Source organism: Poecilia formosa, unplaced genomic scaffold, assembly GCF_000485575.1.
Source record: "Poecilia formosa unplaced genomic scaffold, Poecilia_formosa-5.1.2 Scaffold45, whole genome shotgun sequence".
In the NCBI taxonomy this organism is placed as follows: Eukaryota; Metazoa; Chordata; class Actinopteri; order Cyprinodontiformes; family Poeciliidae; genus Poecilia; species Poecilia formosa.
The window spans coordinates 269,448-283,440 of record NW_006799984.1 but is presented as its reverse complement, the minus strand read 5'-3'; the positions used below and the strand labels follow the sequence as shown (position 1 = coordinate 283,440).

The window sequence follows — 13,993 nt, the reverse complement described above, 5'->3', positions numbered from 1 at the left end:
TCTGGACCTGAACCAGGTTCTGGACCTGAACCAGAGTCTGGTTCTGGTTCTGTTTGGAAGTAAAGCTGTGCCGTTCTACCTGGTCCAGCTTCTCAGGTGAGGGCAGCAGACACAGCCACTCCATCTTCAGGTGCAGCTTCCCTCTGCCACCATCTTCCAGATCGAACCACTAAGAGGACGGAAAAGTAATCAATAATCAATACCTGATTGTTTTCCTGCTCAGGCTGGGAGTATCTACTACATTTTTAAATATAAATCTTAAAGTTTCTTAAGAAAGCTACAAAAACCTTATTTAAAAGCATTTTTTTTAAATCGCACAACGGATAAAGATTATAACTGGACGCCTTAAAAAAGCAAAGTCAGTAACAAAAATCGAAAAAAGCTGTCTCTTTATTATTATGGAAATTATTTCAACCAATATTTTATATTTTTCTATTATATTTCTTCACATCTCACCAAGTTAATCTTAAGAGTCTTTTGTAAGACTCTTAAGATGTAAAAAAAAAACTTTTTTTTTTTTTTTTACATTAAAAAAGTCATAATTAACCCGTATTAACTTTCTGGTTTATGGTTTGTTCCATAAACCATAGTGATGGGAAACGTCTTAAGATAACGACTAAGACTAGAAAAATCTAAATATTTGACAACAAAAACCTAATTGTTGTTGAGTTTAAGCAGCTTTGCATCTTTCAAAGTATTATAAACAATTTTAACAGAAAAAATGAAAGAAAGAAGAATTTTCTCTTGCAAAAACGCTTTGCAAATTCAACAATTATTACTAAAAACTATAAAAAACAATCACCTCCTCCACACGTTGTTCCTTCTTGAGTTCAGCCAAGTCGATCATCACACTGAAACACAAATCGTAAAAACACGTTAGCTTAGAAAGTTTTACAGAAGGACAAATGCTTTTTTTTAGCTTTTATGCACCGTGTGCAAAATTATTAGTCGTATTGTTTACAATTTAATGTGAAAAATGTATTGTGACAATTAATGTTAAATGAAACTGCCTTAAATGTTAATTTTGCCATATTCTCCACTGTTAGAAAATATCACTAAAAATGTGGTCAAAATACTCGCTGACGTAATAATTGTGCACACAGTGTTAATGAAAGGCAGTTTTTATGTAGCTCAATGTTACTGTCAGTGAAACAAAAAGAACCTACTTTCCCAGTCTGTCATCTTCATCTGGGTCTTCATCAAACAGTTCAATTTCCATCATCTTTGCCGTGTTATCGTACATCAAGAACTGAAGAGCAACACAAAAACAAACATTAATGCTTAAATGTCTGCTACAAACTTCCTGAATTACCTACAGACTGGTAATTTAAAAAACCACTAAAATGGGTTTTTAAAAAACCCACTAAAAATCAACTGATGAACATCAACTACAATCGATATGTACATCCTACATAAACATCTTCAGTTTACGGCACAACTAAGAGCAACTACGAGCAAATCCTTGAAAAAGAAGGCAGGAAACTGAATCACCTCATGGACCTCGTTCCATCTAGGATTGACCGTCTCTTTGATGGTTTTGCTCTTGATTTCCTTTGTGCCGAGCCGGATGAGTCCATATGGGTCGGACTTGCCCTTGATTCCCAGGAACCTGTCCTTGCCCAGTAGGTTCTGGGCCTCAATGAAGTGGATTCTTACCAAGGCCTTAGGAGTGAAAGACAGAAGTAGATGAAAAGTGGTTCTCAAATGCATTAAGCGTGTAACCTGCTACATTTTTAGATAATTTGCTTTCAGTTTCCACATTGTTCTCCGACATTGTCACTGTGGGTCATTTCACAGAGGTCAAAGGTCAATCTTTGCCTCAAACAGAGGAGTTGAAGATGTACCTACATTAATGTTGTCTGGTAACAATCTAGTAATGTTATATTTGATTGAAATTAGTTCCAGTAGATTAACAAATAACGTCTGCTTTAATCTTCTTTTAGTGTTGTAGTTTGGTTTCTGTTCAGCAGAGGGGCACGCTGGTCCCTAAGAGGAGCCAGTTGATACAGAAATAAAGATGGCGGGGCCATAACAGAATGGGAAAAAGGAACGGTTCAAACAGGATCTGATTTGGGTTGCAAAGTCAACTTTATGTGGCTTTGTTATGAAATATAAACACTTAAACTCCTTAAAGTTTTACCTTAATGGCGGAGCAGCGACAACTTCTCAACCAAAAATTACTGATGAACAACAGAGACACTTCCACACACCTCTCCATTCATGGGGAATTAAAGGTTTCTCATATTTTATTCTTTTTATATTTTATTTTTCGTTTCAGCAACCTAAGAGGTTTGTGTTTTGTTATATTTTATAAATGCTTAAGATTAATTATGTGAGAAATCACAATTTTATGTCTGTTATTTAATACAACTGACAAAAATAATGTTGAAATTTTAGGGTTTTTTTTTTTAACTCAGCCATTTTTTAAACTTAGCCCTTTATGGTATGAAAAAACCATACGATGGCACTTTTACAAAACAAAACTCAGATTTTTAAGAAAAAAAACAATCAACTTTATATCAACTTTTCAGTCTATGACTTGCATCCTCATCTGTGTGTCTGTATGAAAAATGAGATAATATTTGACATTTTGGATCCAGAACGTAGAAGAACTGTGTGTACCAGGAGAGTTTCCCTGGCTCAGAGTGAGTGGTACCTCTGGAATAGGGAAGCGGATCCTGGCCAGTTCAGTCGCTCCCACCAGAGGGATGTTGAGACGGTTCGGCAGCACCAGGTAGCTGTAGATGATGTCCTGGATGAGGCCATCGCACAAACCACTGCAGGCACAGAAACAGAAAATAAAGTAAGATTTGAGTAGAAAAAAAATTAACCTGTTGCAAAAAAAATTAAACAGAATCTAGTTTATTTAACAACATTATTAGACAATCATTAACAACTTAGCAGATCGCCTCCATGCCAGGCTACTTTCATGTTGACATTCAGGCAAAAGGAGCCCCAACCAAGAACTGAGTGCATCTATTCTGCAGTATGAGGACACACGATTCAGTTAACTGACATTTCTGCATTACAAATCATTTTATTTATGATTTTATATAATATTAAACCTAGCTGTAACTGTGAACCGAGTAGTCCTGGGTTCTTTCTGCATGGAGTTTGCATGCTTTAAATTAACATCTGATTACTAAATTAGTGTTATTTGTTGGTGAATTAGCTGTAATGACCTATTTCAAGACATAGAGGCTTGGAAATTTATTTTTAATTTATAGCAATAATTTGCACCAAATCTGATGGTAAATAACAGATTAAAAACAATAAGTATTCATGTTGGTAACCTCATATGCATATCTATTCAATAATTCAGCAAGAAAAAAGTGTTTTTAATAAAAAATGTTCCTTATTTTGTCAGTATGTGGTTTTATATTCAAATGTAATCAATTACACACCCTGAAATTAATCAAGTCCTACCACAAATTAGTATATATATTCTAATTTACTGTGCTACAACGTTAATATGTATTTCACAAACCATTTCCTGACATTTCACCAGTTTTCCTGTAGGTGGCAGCAGAATCCTGCCTCTGAACACCTAAAGTTCCCACTGCAGTGGATTAATCTGGGTCAGTTTGCACCAAAAACAAGATACAAGTATTTTTTTATTTTTTTTAAAAAGTATCATAACAATATGATTACTAAATGAAGTACTAAATATTTTCAGACAAAATATTTACAAATTTTGGAAATATTTTTTACAAAATTCTGCAACCTCTCCATGCATTCATAAACATTGATATTTTCAAGCATCTCATTATTTTCTCCATTATAGACATGAATATCACATTTTGATCTTTTGGGGATGAAATGTTATTGACTGAACATGGCTTCACACACGCATGGGGAGGAGCAGGAGGGTGTGGCGAGGGCTGATCAAAGCACGAAGTGCAACACACACACACCCACCCACACACAAATAAATAAACACGCAGCAAGTGACTTCCTTCAACCAGTTCAACAAGTGAAACAACATTTCACTGGGTGGAATCTTTCAGAGCGAATCTCTGCCTGAAAACAGAGGAAACAAACACAGGTCTACACAGGGGCGACGTCTCACTCACAGCAACCTTCTGTTGCTTTAAGGGTAAATTCATTTTTCTCAAAATTTGGAAGAAAACACATAAATAAACCGTCCGCCAGTCATTTTTCAGGTTTGCATGAAAGGTTTGCCGGTTTGCATGAAGTACGACAGAACCTCGCAGTGCACAGCATGGATGTCAGTCATGCATCCACAAATTTGGATATATAATATAAAAGGGCCGTAATACGTCCTTCCATTTCCCAACCACATGTTGATGCAGCTATCAGGTAATTTCCTGGTTTTGAGCGTTGCCTCATACCTGCCAGCCTCTCTGTGTGAGTGGGTGGAACCACTCCTAAATACTTGTTTTCCCCACAGCTTGCATGTCCAGCAGAGCAACCAGATGATCGGGTTTCGGATTGACACCTAATGTACATCAGGAGGTGTGAGAGACTAAGGCGTGCGATTACGTGTGAATGAAAAGAGGCTTTAGTTAATGTGTTTAGCATAATCAGGACAAACCTTCAGTTTTTAAAATCCTTGAAGGTTATTTACTCACAAAGAATAGAAAGCTAAAAGTAGCCTCTCATTGTGGAGGTTTTAGAGTTTATTTACTACTGGAGAACCAAGAAAGAAAAAAAAACAATGTAAAGATATATAAAGATATATTTCCTTTAGGTAAACTACAGAGTTGCTCTCTCTGCTGCTTTTGAGTAAACAGATAAACAGTCTAAATAGGTATTTAGGGTTCTATCATTGTAAACATTTTTGTGTAAATGTGTTTCGTTTCGCATTATTTTGCCTAAAGCCGCCTCAGTGCTGCCCCCTTTGGTCAAACAGCAGGATGGCTGTTAGGACAGATGTTTACTTACTTAACACCTGGAATGTCCAACATGTTCGTGAGTCCCGTCCAGTTGATGTCCAACATCTGGAAGACAGAAAGTCAGCATCAGTTTAATTTGATAAAATAAAAAATAATCACCACAAAAATCAGGAAAAGATACAGAGGAAACATTTTCCAAGTATATAACATAATAATTAAATGCGTCTATAATAGTTTGTGCAGGTTAGGATTATTGATTCACACATTCAGTTCCACATAAAGTTCAAGATACTAACATTCTAATAAATACAACAACATTTGATGTTACTTTGTCCTACATTTCAGATTGTATCAAAGTTCTTCAGGCTTGAGTATAGAAATATCTGGCAACCCGATGTATATTAGAGGTTTAACAAGCTTTTACTCTTTGAACTTGAGTGCCTGTAAAAACCAAACAGAGCTGCTGCATGTATAAACTGAGACACTATTTGATCGAGAGTAAAAGTTGATTTGAGGGAGATTTCTCCTCAGCTCCTCGCTGCCTGCAGTGAGTCAGCAAACAGCAGCTGAGGAGCCAAGCTTTTAATTCGATCGATGTGCTAATCAATACAGGAGGGCAGCTCAGGTTCACAGACAGGAAGCACATGATGAAGGGTAAATCCAGTTCTGTCTGCAGATGTTAGTCCAACTATGACAAGAAGTTAAAATAAAGATCAGCGTAACAATAATGTAATTTCTTCTGAAAGTTTCAGACTATCATAATTTAAGGTGGGACTTCATCTGTGGACGCCTCAAACAGAAAATAAAAATCCTCATCAAGTTCAGCTGCAGTTTTAATTCTCTTTAGCAAGTTGAAAACACCCAAAACTTCATCCAGATCCATAAATCCTGCCTATAAAATCCGGCCACACCTCAACATCTGCAGAGAAAAACTGGGTTTAACTCTGACAGAACTTTAACTTAGGTGCTGCTCCAGCTTGTTCTCGTTTGCATCACAAGTTGCCAATTATCTCTGATGATGAAACCAAATGCTGAAAAGCTGCAACATGATCCCTCACTCTGCACAAAACAAAGGTGTTTAAACAGCTGCCATCTTGTTCAGAGCTTATTAACCTGCTTCTCTAACCTAGTTACTGAGCCTTTATAGGAACCTAAACTGGGTCATCTGGGAGGAGGACTGGTTGAAATCCTGCAGGGGGAAAGTGACCTGTTTGAAGAAAAAGAAAAGATTAACAGCAAACAGTTCTTCCTCTGCTCCACCTTTTCCAGGTTTCAGTTCAAGTGACGGGTTCAGAGAAAAGTGATCGCCCTTCCCAGGGAACCCTGGGTGTGAAACAGGAAAATTACCGCAGACACGCCTGCATCCACAGGACTGTCTGCTGTAAACTCATCAAAACTCAGTTTGGAACAATGCAGATGTCACTTCAGTTAAGAAATGTCAGAGTGAAAAAAAAGATCTGCAAGAGAAAACTAAAACAGGAAGGTACAAAACCTAAATCTGGCTTCAGGTGTGGTTCAGCAAAAAAGACAGAAAACACCAGAACTACACGCCTGATGGACTCCAGAGTTAAACTGAACAGAGTTTCCATTGACCATATAACTCTGCAATATTGGAATTACTAAAGTTAATCTGCTCAATAGAAACACGCCAATTTCTACAAAAAAATTTCACGTTTTCAATAAAAAGTGTTTGCGGTAGCATGAGGTGCTTTTTCAGCTGCATATAAATTAATATATTTTGCAAAGCTGCAGTGGAATCACGCAGAATGAGGAAAATAGAGAGGAAGTTGAACCATTTACCCATACTGATCCCTTTTTTCCATTTTTTTTTTCCAAATTTGAAAAGCAAACTCTAGAGCAGGCCTGCAGTGTTTCAGCCACCAGGCTGTTATTCGGTTCCTGGTTCAATTCAGAACCGGTGATCCGACCCTAACAGGAGTTTGAGTCAGGTGACATTGTTGGCATTTTTGTTGAGAGACCTAATAATACAGAACCTCACTGCTTTATCAGCTGTCTGATTATGTTGTGAGAGATAAGAGAGACAAGTCTGAATGTGTGTCAGTTCAGAGATAAGAAGAGGCAGTGAAGCTTTAAAAGCTTCACCGTCACAAAGAATAGACGGTGAAAGATGTTACTGGGGATCAAAAAATAAAAGCAGGCAACGAAATTATGAAAAAATTGTAAATGTGTAAAAGTCTGCCAGTGTTTGCTTCTATCATGCTGTTGAGAAAAATTACACTAGCTGGCATGAATCTGTGGTTTTAGAAGTAGGCCAGCTTCACCACAGCGCAGCAAACCCAGACTGGCTCAGGAAGAGGAGAAAACAGATGGGGGATTCCACAGAACAGCAGAGGAAATACTACAGCTAGCGACCCGTTCACGTCAGGCCCAGACCGCGCAGTCACAGTCAAATATAACCAGAACCATGGATGGATTCTGCAGGGCAGTGGGGCTGGATTTTTCCAGGACATATTAAAACTGCAGCAGGCTTCACTTTAACAGTGAAAGCAGATGACAGTCGCTGTGTTTCCACCAAATGTTTTTTTTAATTCAGTGTTGCATTAGGAAAGGTTGATGGAAACGGAAAAAATCTAAATCACTTCCTCAATTTTGGAAATAAGGAATGGAAAAAAAAATTATGTTTGCTTGAGGTGGCTTTTGACTTTTCCAACAAAGAGTTAATCCACTGAAGAGGAGATGGAAACACATCAGCTGAATTAGTTCAGATGTAGCGAACTTCACCATCCACTGCCAGGTCTGTGCCTTACCAGAGGCACAAGACTCTGTTTCTTCCTCCCTGCTGTGGAGCAGAGGAAATACTGCTCCACAGCGGTATTGTGTGGAGCAACCTGGAGTCCAGACTTCCAGGCTGTGGGACAGAAATTGAGACAGAAATCTCAATTTTTCTGACATGTGTCCTCCATGCTAGTTTGTAATTTCTACATTTAACTTATTACAGCCATGCTTGGAGTCACAATCTGGTGAAATTATCTTTGCGTTGCTTGATTGATTCGTTCCAAACCAGTAGATGGAAACACACCAAATTAGACTGGAGAGCGCTTCAGTTTTTGGTGCAGCGCCCCCACAGGGGAGGAGGGGAACAGGTTGCTCAAAGGTTTTGGTTGGTTTGAACTGCAGCAGCTGAAAATGTAACAAATGTAGCAATCAAAGAGATAAACTGGTTAAACCAAGGAGACGGTTGGCTTCCTGGTGAGTCGCTGTCACACCACAGCTGTAATATACTGAAAGCTCAGCATCCTGTCACAACTCACCAGGCTCACAGGGTGGAGCAGGGAGGAAGAAACAACACCAACAACCAAATACCCACAAACCAGCAACACTGCACTGTGGCTGACGGCTTGTGCTTCAGACTGATGATGGAACATCAGCTACCGGTTGGGTTTTTTAAACCAAAGATGCAAGGGTTTGAGTAATATTTCTTCAGAAACAAAGAAAAGAGCAAAGAGTAAATAAATAAACTGAAACCGCTGTTTGATCGTGTTGATTGAGACTTTACAGTCACCATCTGCAGTGAAACTGTTCTTGCATCATTAGTGTTTAAGTCTAAAACTGCAGTTTTGTGGCTTTCAGTTTAGAAAAGTCTCACAGAGATGAGTCCAGTGACAGTATATGATGAGCACTAAATCTCAAATTCAGCATATTGCATGAGTGCAATCTGCTGAAACCCACACTGGTGCACAATTTCATCAGCTGAAGGTGTTATTTTGAGCAGAGTGTGAAAAAACTGTTGATTTTAGCAGAAAACTTCATATGAGCAACTACGTGTGTGAATCATGTGTAATCATACTCTGATTATCTCAAAACATTTAGAACCCAGAAAAATAAAACAAACAAAAAAAGAGATCAAATGTAGGTTACATTTCATAAAAGAAGGAAAAAAGAGTCTCCAAGCGGCTCCTAAGCTGAAGTTTCTACTGTTGGATGAAGGGATGATGGGATAATTTCTTGTTTGTGTTTAGAGCATCTTGATGATGCTTGTTTTCCTCTGGGTGATTCTATCAAACCCTGGATCAGGAAGATAAACCGTTCTGGACCACAGGAAGGAAGACTGCAGTCAGGAAGTGAGGACACAGATAAAGAAAAGATGGAGAAGAAGAGACTCAAGTTGAGTTCAGCCTTCTCCAAAAAGACATCAAACATTAAAGGAAAATTCATCATTTTTTGGATAATTTGTGTCTAGAAAGCAGGTTTGCATTCCTGAAGTGGTCAAACAATGTTAACTCATTTCAACCTGAGGGAGGGAGCATCACAGTGTTATTTAAACTCTGTCAAAGTGAAAGTTATCAAAGACTGAGAGGAGGTATCAAAGTACTCACAGGTTTTTTGAGGAAAAAGACGGACAGGGCTCCGATCAGAGGCATGTCCCCCAGGAGAGGCTCCATCACCACCCTCAGCATGCCATGAAGCTGCAGACAACAGAACATCGTCAAACTGTTTCTGCTCAGGAATTATCACCAAATACTGTTGACTTCTGGAGAACACAAGTCCTATTTATAATAACTAGGTCTGAATTAAGTCTCAGAGTTTGCTGCTATTTCCCTTGTAGAGGTTTTATTAGAGCAGATTGTAGAGTAAGACGAGTTGCATCTGATCTGCTTTTGCTGATTCAAATATTGATATTTATTTGACCAAAAACTGCAGCAACACAGAGAATTCTTTATGAAGCTGGAAATACAAAACATCCCCTTTTTTGTTCCCTTCTTTGTACTTTGTGGCTTTATCGGCATCCATTTCTCATATAATTCACATATTTTCTGCAACAGTTTATTAACTTTCAAAGTCTGACAGCAAGAAGCCAAACCAGTTGCATTGAGGGATATTGTTTTCTTCGTGCTGCTGTGAGTCAAACCTCAGTCATGTAGACTGCATGTCTGCAGCACCAAATTTGGACATAGCTTCTTGCTCTGAGCAATCAAAGAGCACTTTGCTCATCAAAATCAGTCTGGTGAAAAAGATTGAAGATAGGCATTAGTTTTGTTTATGTCCGTTTCCTCCTGCAGCTCACTGCTGCCTGAAAGAGGGCGCTTTATAAATAATGTGCAACCTTATAATGCAGTCCCACCAGGACGCAGGAGAAGTCTATAAATAAAAGATGCGACACAAGTGAAGAAAATAATGACTCATGGCTTATTCTTATGCTGAGAATAATCCAGTCAAGTTTGACAGGCGATGAAAAGCATCCATAGAAACTTTTATTGCAGCTGTGAAATGAACATACGAGGCAGACACTGACTGAGCTGCTGAGAAGCGGCAGTTTCTCTTCTCCCTGCTGATCTCTGAACAGCAAACATGGCCTGATCGCATGCCAACGGCTGAGTGGATAACGTCTGCTTTATCAGACGCGAGTCAACACATTATGTAAAATTCTCTCTGAGGGGGTCACAGATTATTGCAGGGGTCACAGCTAAAGGAATGAAGCAGAGCACAGTCCTGTCTGACTGACAACACGAGTAATGTGGGACAACAGACTGCACAGCTACAAGGCAGAACATAGTTTTAATTTTAAACTTAAAAAATAGTGGTGGGACTCAATTCTAATAAAAAAAAAAAAAAAAAACTTGACAAAATAAGCAATTACTTTCAATTCAAAAACCCTTTTTTCTGCTACATTTTTGAATAAGTATACATCTGAGCTCAGCAACAAAGATATTTATTGTTTTTATTCTATTATTTATATCGGAGGAAAGTGCTTTGTCGTCCATTGCTGTTATTTGCAAATGTTGCTTGTGCGTCAGATTTATGGGCGTACCAGAAACACACAAATACAAACGTAAACTTTTGCGTAAAAAAATATTTTTGAACGAGTCAAAACCTATGTAATTAATTAATCAAAATTAACACGTTATAGTCAAAGGAAAAAATGACTTAAGAGCATCTTTTCTATCTGTAGACCTACAAATATTTATCATGTTGACTGAAAATATTAATATTTACCACAGTTCATTTTCTACTTCTGTTTAAGATTCATTATATATCCAAACTGTGCAGGAACCTTTTCTCTTAAATATATTTTACGTTTCACAACACAATGAACTTTTCTTTGATGTAAACTGTGATTTCTGAGTTATTTATAGAGACTTTGGGGAAATTTTAACGGAAAGTTTTAAAAACAAATCAGTCGTACCTGTATGCTTTTGATTCCAGCCCTGCAGTAAAACTTCTTGATGTCGATGTCGATTTCTGTGTTACCAACAAAACTAAAAGTAAAAATGGGAGAAAAATGAGCAAATTAAACCTGTTAATAGACAAGACAGTAGCTAAGGGAAATAGATATGCTGTGCTTTTTTAACAGAGATAACAAAAAGCAAAAATAGTTATTAGTGAAATAAGTGTTGCCTTCACTTGTGTTTCATGTCATATAACTTCAGGCCTACTGGCCTTTGATTTTACACCAAGCTGACTTTAATCTAAATTTATTGGGATTGATGTTCTGTTTAGTTTTACTCTGCTGCAGACTGGTTGTAAGGATCTGCAGGCTGCATTTCTGCTGTTAAAACTACAAAAGCAAAATACAATCTTGTGTCTGCAGCATCATGGTGAGTTTGTGAGTGTAGGAGGGAGAACTACCTGATCTGCAGGTCCATGATGACCTGCCGCTTGTCCACATTTTCTGTGTAAACCTTCACCCCGTTCACTCTGAGTGGCTGCACACACACGCGCACACACACACACGCAAAGAGAAAACAAAAGGTGAAAGTGAGCAAATTATTTCTCAGATGTGAGGAACAGTTCTCAGCTCAGGTGAATAATCAGCAGCTTTTCTTAAGAGACTCTGCTTCTGAAAGCTTCTGATGTTCAGCAGCACAAAACAAAAATAGAAATGCAACAACAGAAACATTAAACAGCGACTGAAGATTTGAAACAGTTACTGTTTATTTTAATGTAAGAAACAATTCAAAGTCTCTGCAGACGCTGGAATGCCTTTAATCTTCTCTGATGTTTTGAATACAGAGAGGGAAAAAAATCAAGAAAGTCAGAAGAAAAATAAGATCTTTGGTTCTGCAGATTAGAGCACAGAATAATTCAGCTCTGTATGAAGTTAATCTTTTTACAAACTTCCAAAATGTAAGAAAAACATAGAAACAGCTCACTGTATTACATAGACAGGTATCAGAAATGTAAATATCCAGTTTATGTTTTCTACTGGACATATTTTTGTAAAAATCAAAAGAATCTGAGGGTATGATCTATAAATCTGATCTAATAAAACTTTATTCTGCTGCAAATAAGATTCTGACGACGGACATGAACTTCACAAAACCACCCAGAAGAAACAAAGCTTTCGCTTTAGGGTGATATTAACTGGAATCAGTGAGCAGAGTGGTGACTCCGATGTTTTCAAGCCTGACTGTTTGCTCCCTACCTTGTCTCCCATGTCGACCTTGGTGAAGCAGAAGCTGCTGAGATGGGGGTTGGCTCCCTTCACAGCCGGCTCGATGGTCTCCCTGAACAGTTTGTCCACAAACTGGCAGATGAACGGCCACATCTGCTTCACCGTCTGAAGCAAAGCAGAGAGAAAAGGAAAATTAACTCAAAGGAACCTTTCTTCAGCCCTAATATTCACATCCAATCCTGTTCCACCCCATTGATTCTCAGTCACATGTTTTTTTTTCTTCCACAACAAACAGAAGCTCCACAGTAAGAAGCAGGCACTACACAATATGCACAGTAGCTTCTTAATGTGCCATTTTCTTCTTTTGCAATCATGTTCAATATTGTTTTGGTCTGTTACATAAAATCCTAATCAAATAGATCAAAGCTTACAGATTTAACATGACAAAAAGTGGAAAACTGCAAGGAGTGTGAATACTTCAGCAAAACTTTGTGTGTTTGTAAGTGCTTTGATGATTTACTTTGACATTTATAAAATAAGTTAATTTGTTTTAATACCTTTCATCATGCAATTTGCACCTAACTGTTCATAACAAATACATGGAAGAGTCCAATAATGTTATTGATAGAAAGTTTTAGCGTTTAAGGTTCTAAGGCATGTCTGCACTTACTGGGTGGAAGAAGAAAAACAACTAAATCGTGAACACTGAAGTTCTCCCAGTCCCCACTCTGTCATCCTGCAGGAACATCTCAGGTAACTTCTGCTAATGGTGTGATTTAAGGAGCACAGATCACCTTTTAAAGGTCCTGGAAATCTCCTCTGAGTGCTTACACAACATGTATAATTTAGCATCACCATCAATTTGAGTGTTTGGGTGCTGATCATGTAATATTCTGGAAATAAACAGTGACAGTCAGCGAATCTCTTCCAGGAACTGATCAGATTCTCATGTCTCTGTAACTGGGACGGGGTCCCTCAGGGCTCTAGGATCGGATCCCTTTTTAAACCCTCTCTCACCACTTTGGCCTGCTAATAAGAGATGATGAGGAGTAACTGGTGGATGTCTGTGTGTGCTGGAAACAAAAAAACCAACAACAGAAGCTTCTATCGGTACCTTATTGAGCCACTCCACTCGCTCCACATCTGGATAATGAACCTGGAAGGAAACAGAAAGGTTAAAGTTAGAATCAGTGAACTGCTGGTCCTTACTGGACCTCAACTCTTTAAAGTCTTTGTCTCACTATTTGTTGAACTCATCTGAGTCCCAAGACTTAGTGACTCTATTCACATCTGGCACCAACATCTGTTCCAGACAATCCGACACACTCCAGACGTTTTGATGACAGTTTCCCTCCTGCTACCGTTGGAGGAGAACTCACGCACCTGATCCGTATCAGTTCAGCAGTCCAAACGCTAAAACGTTAAAATGCCCCGCCCACTGACCTGACTAAACAATGCTGCAAATACATTTGAAGCAGAGAACATTGTAAGAGTTTTAAGTTGCAAGTTCTAGAAAAACTATTCTCTCCTTTTCCTAGAATTTAAAAGTAGAATCCAAATCCTAACCAATAGGTTTTATTGTGGTATGTAGAGTCATGATGCTCAGTTGACAGCTTGCCTAATCATAGAACCCTCCCAAAAAAAACATTGAGGTTCAGCGCCGGGGCTTGTGGGATATCTGTGACAACTGAGACAGGCTGATCACGCTTCCAGAGTCTCACAGGCTGCCTGTGCAGCAGCGGACAGCCAGGAGCGACACGGCTGTTACATAACGCACACACTC

General features: G+C 38.5%; 1 protein-coding gene across 4 annotated transcripts in view; it reads right to left on the bottom strand.

The window, feature by feature from the left end:
- esyt2a (extended synaptotagmin-like protein 2a) overlaps positions 1 to 13,993 on the bottom strand; it is a 40,976-nt gene that overhangs the window by 11,390 nt on the left and 15,593 nt on the right. For all 4 annotated transcript variants that reach the window (XM_007551976.2, XM_016671510.1, XM_007551977.2 and 1 more), the window contains exons 3-13: positions 13,325 to 13,366; positions 12,241 to 12,375; positions 11,445 to 11,521; positions 11,002 to 11,074; positions 9,194 to 9,283; positions 4,906 to 4,961; positions 2,657 to 2,777; positions 1,492 to 1,662; positions 1,167 to 1,249; positions 803 to 851; positions 80 to 169 (exon numbers count right to left, since the gene is read on the bottom strand). In XM_007551976.2, the coding sequence (XP_007552038.1) occupies positions 80 to 169; positions 803 to 851; positions 1,167 to 1,249; positions 1,492 to 1,662; positions 2,657 to 2,777; positions 4,906 to 4,961; positions 9,194 to 9,283; positions 11,002 to 11,074; positions 11,445 to 11,521; positions 12,241 to 12,375; positions 13,325 to 13,366 (987 nt within the window). The remainder of the gene's footprint in view (positions 1 to 79; positions 170 to 802; positions 852 to 1,166; positions 1,250 to 1,491; positions 1,663 to 2,656; positions 2,778 to 4,905; positions 4,962 to 9,193; positions 9,284 to 11,001; positions 11,075 to 11,444; positions 11,522 to 12,240; positions 12,376 to 13,324; positions 13,367 to 13,993) is intronic.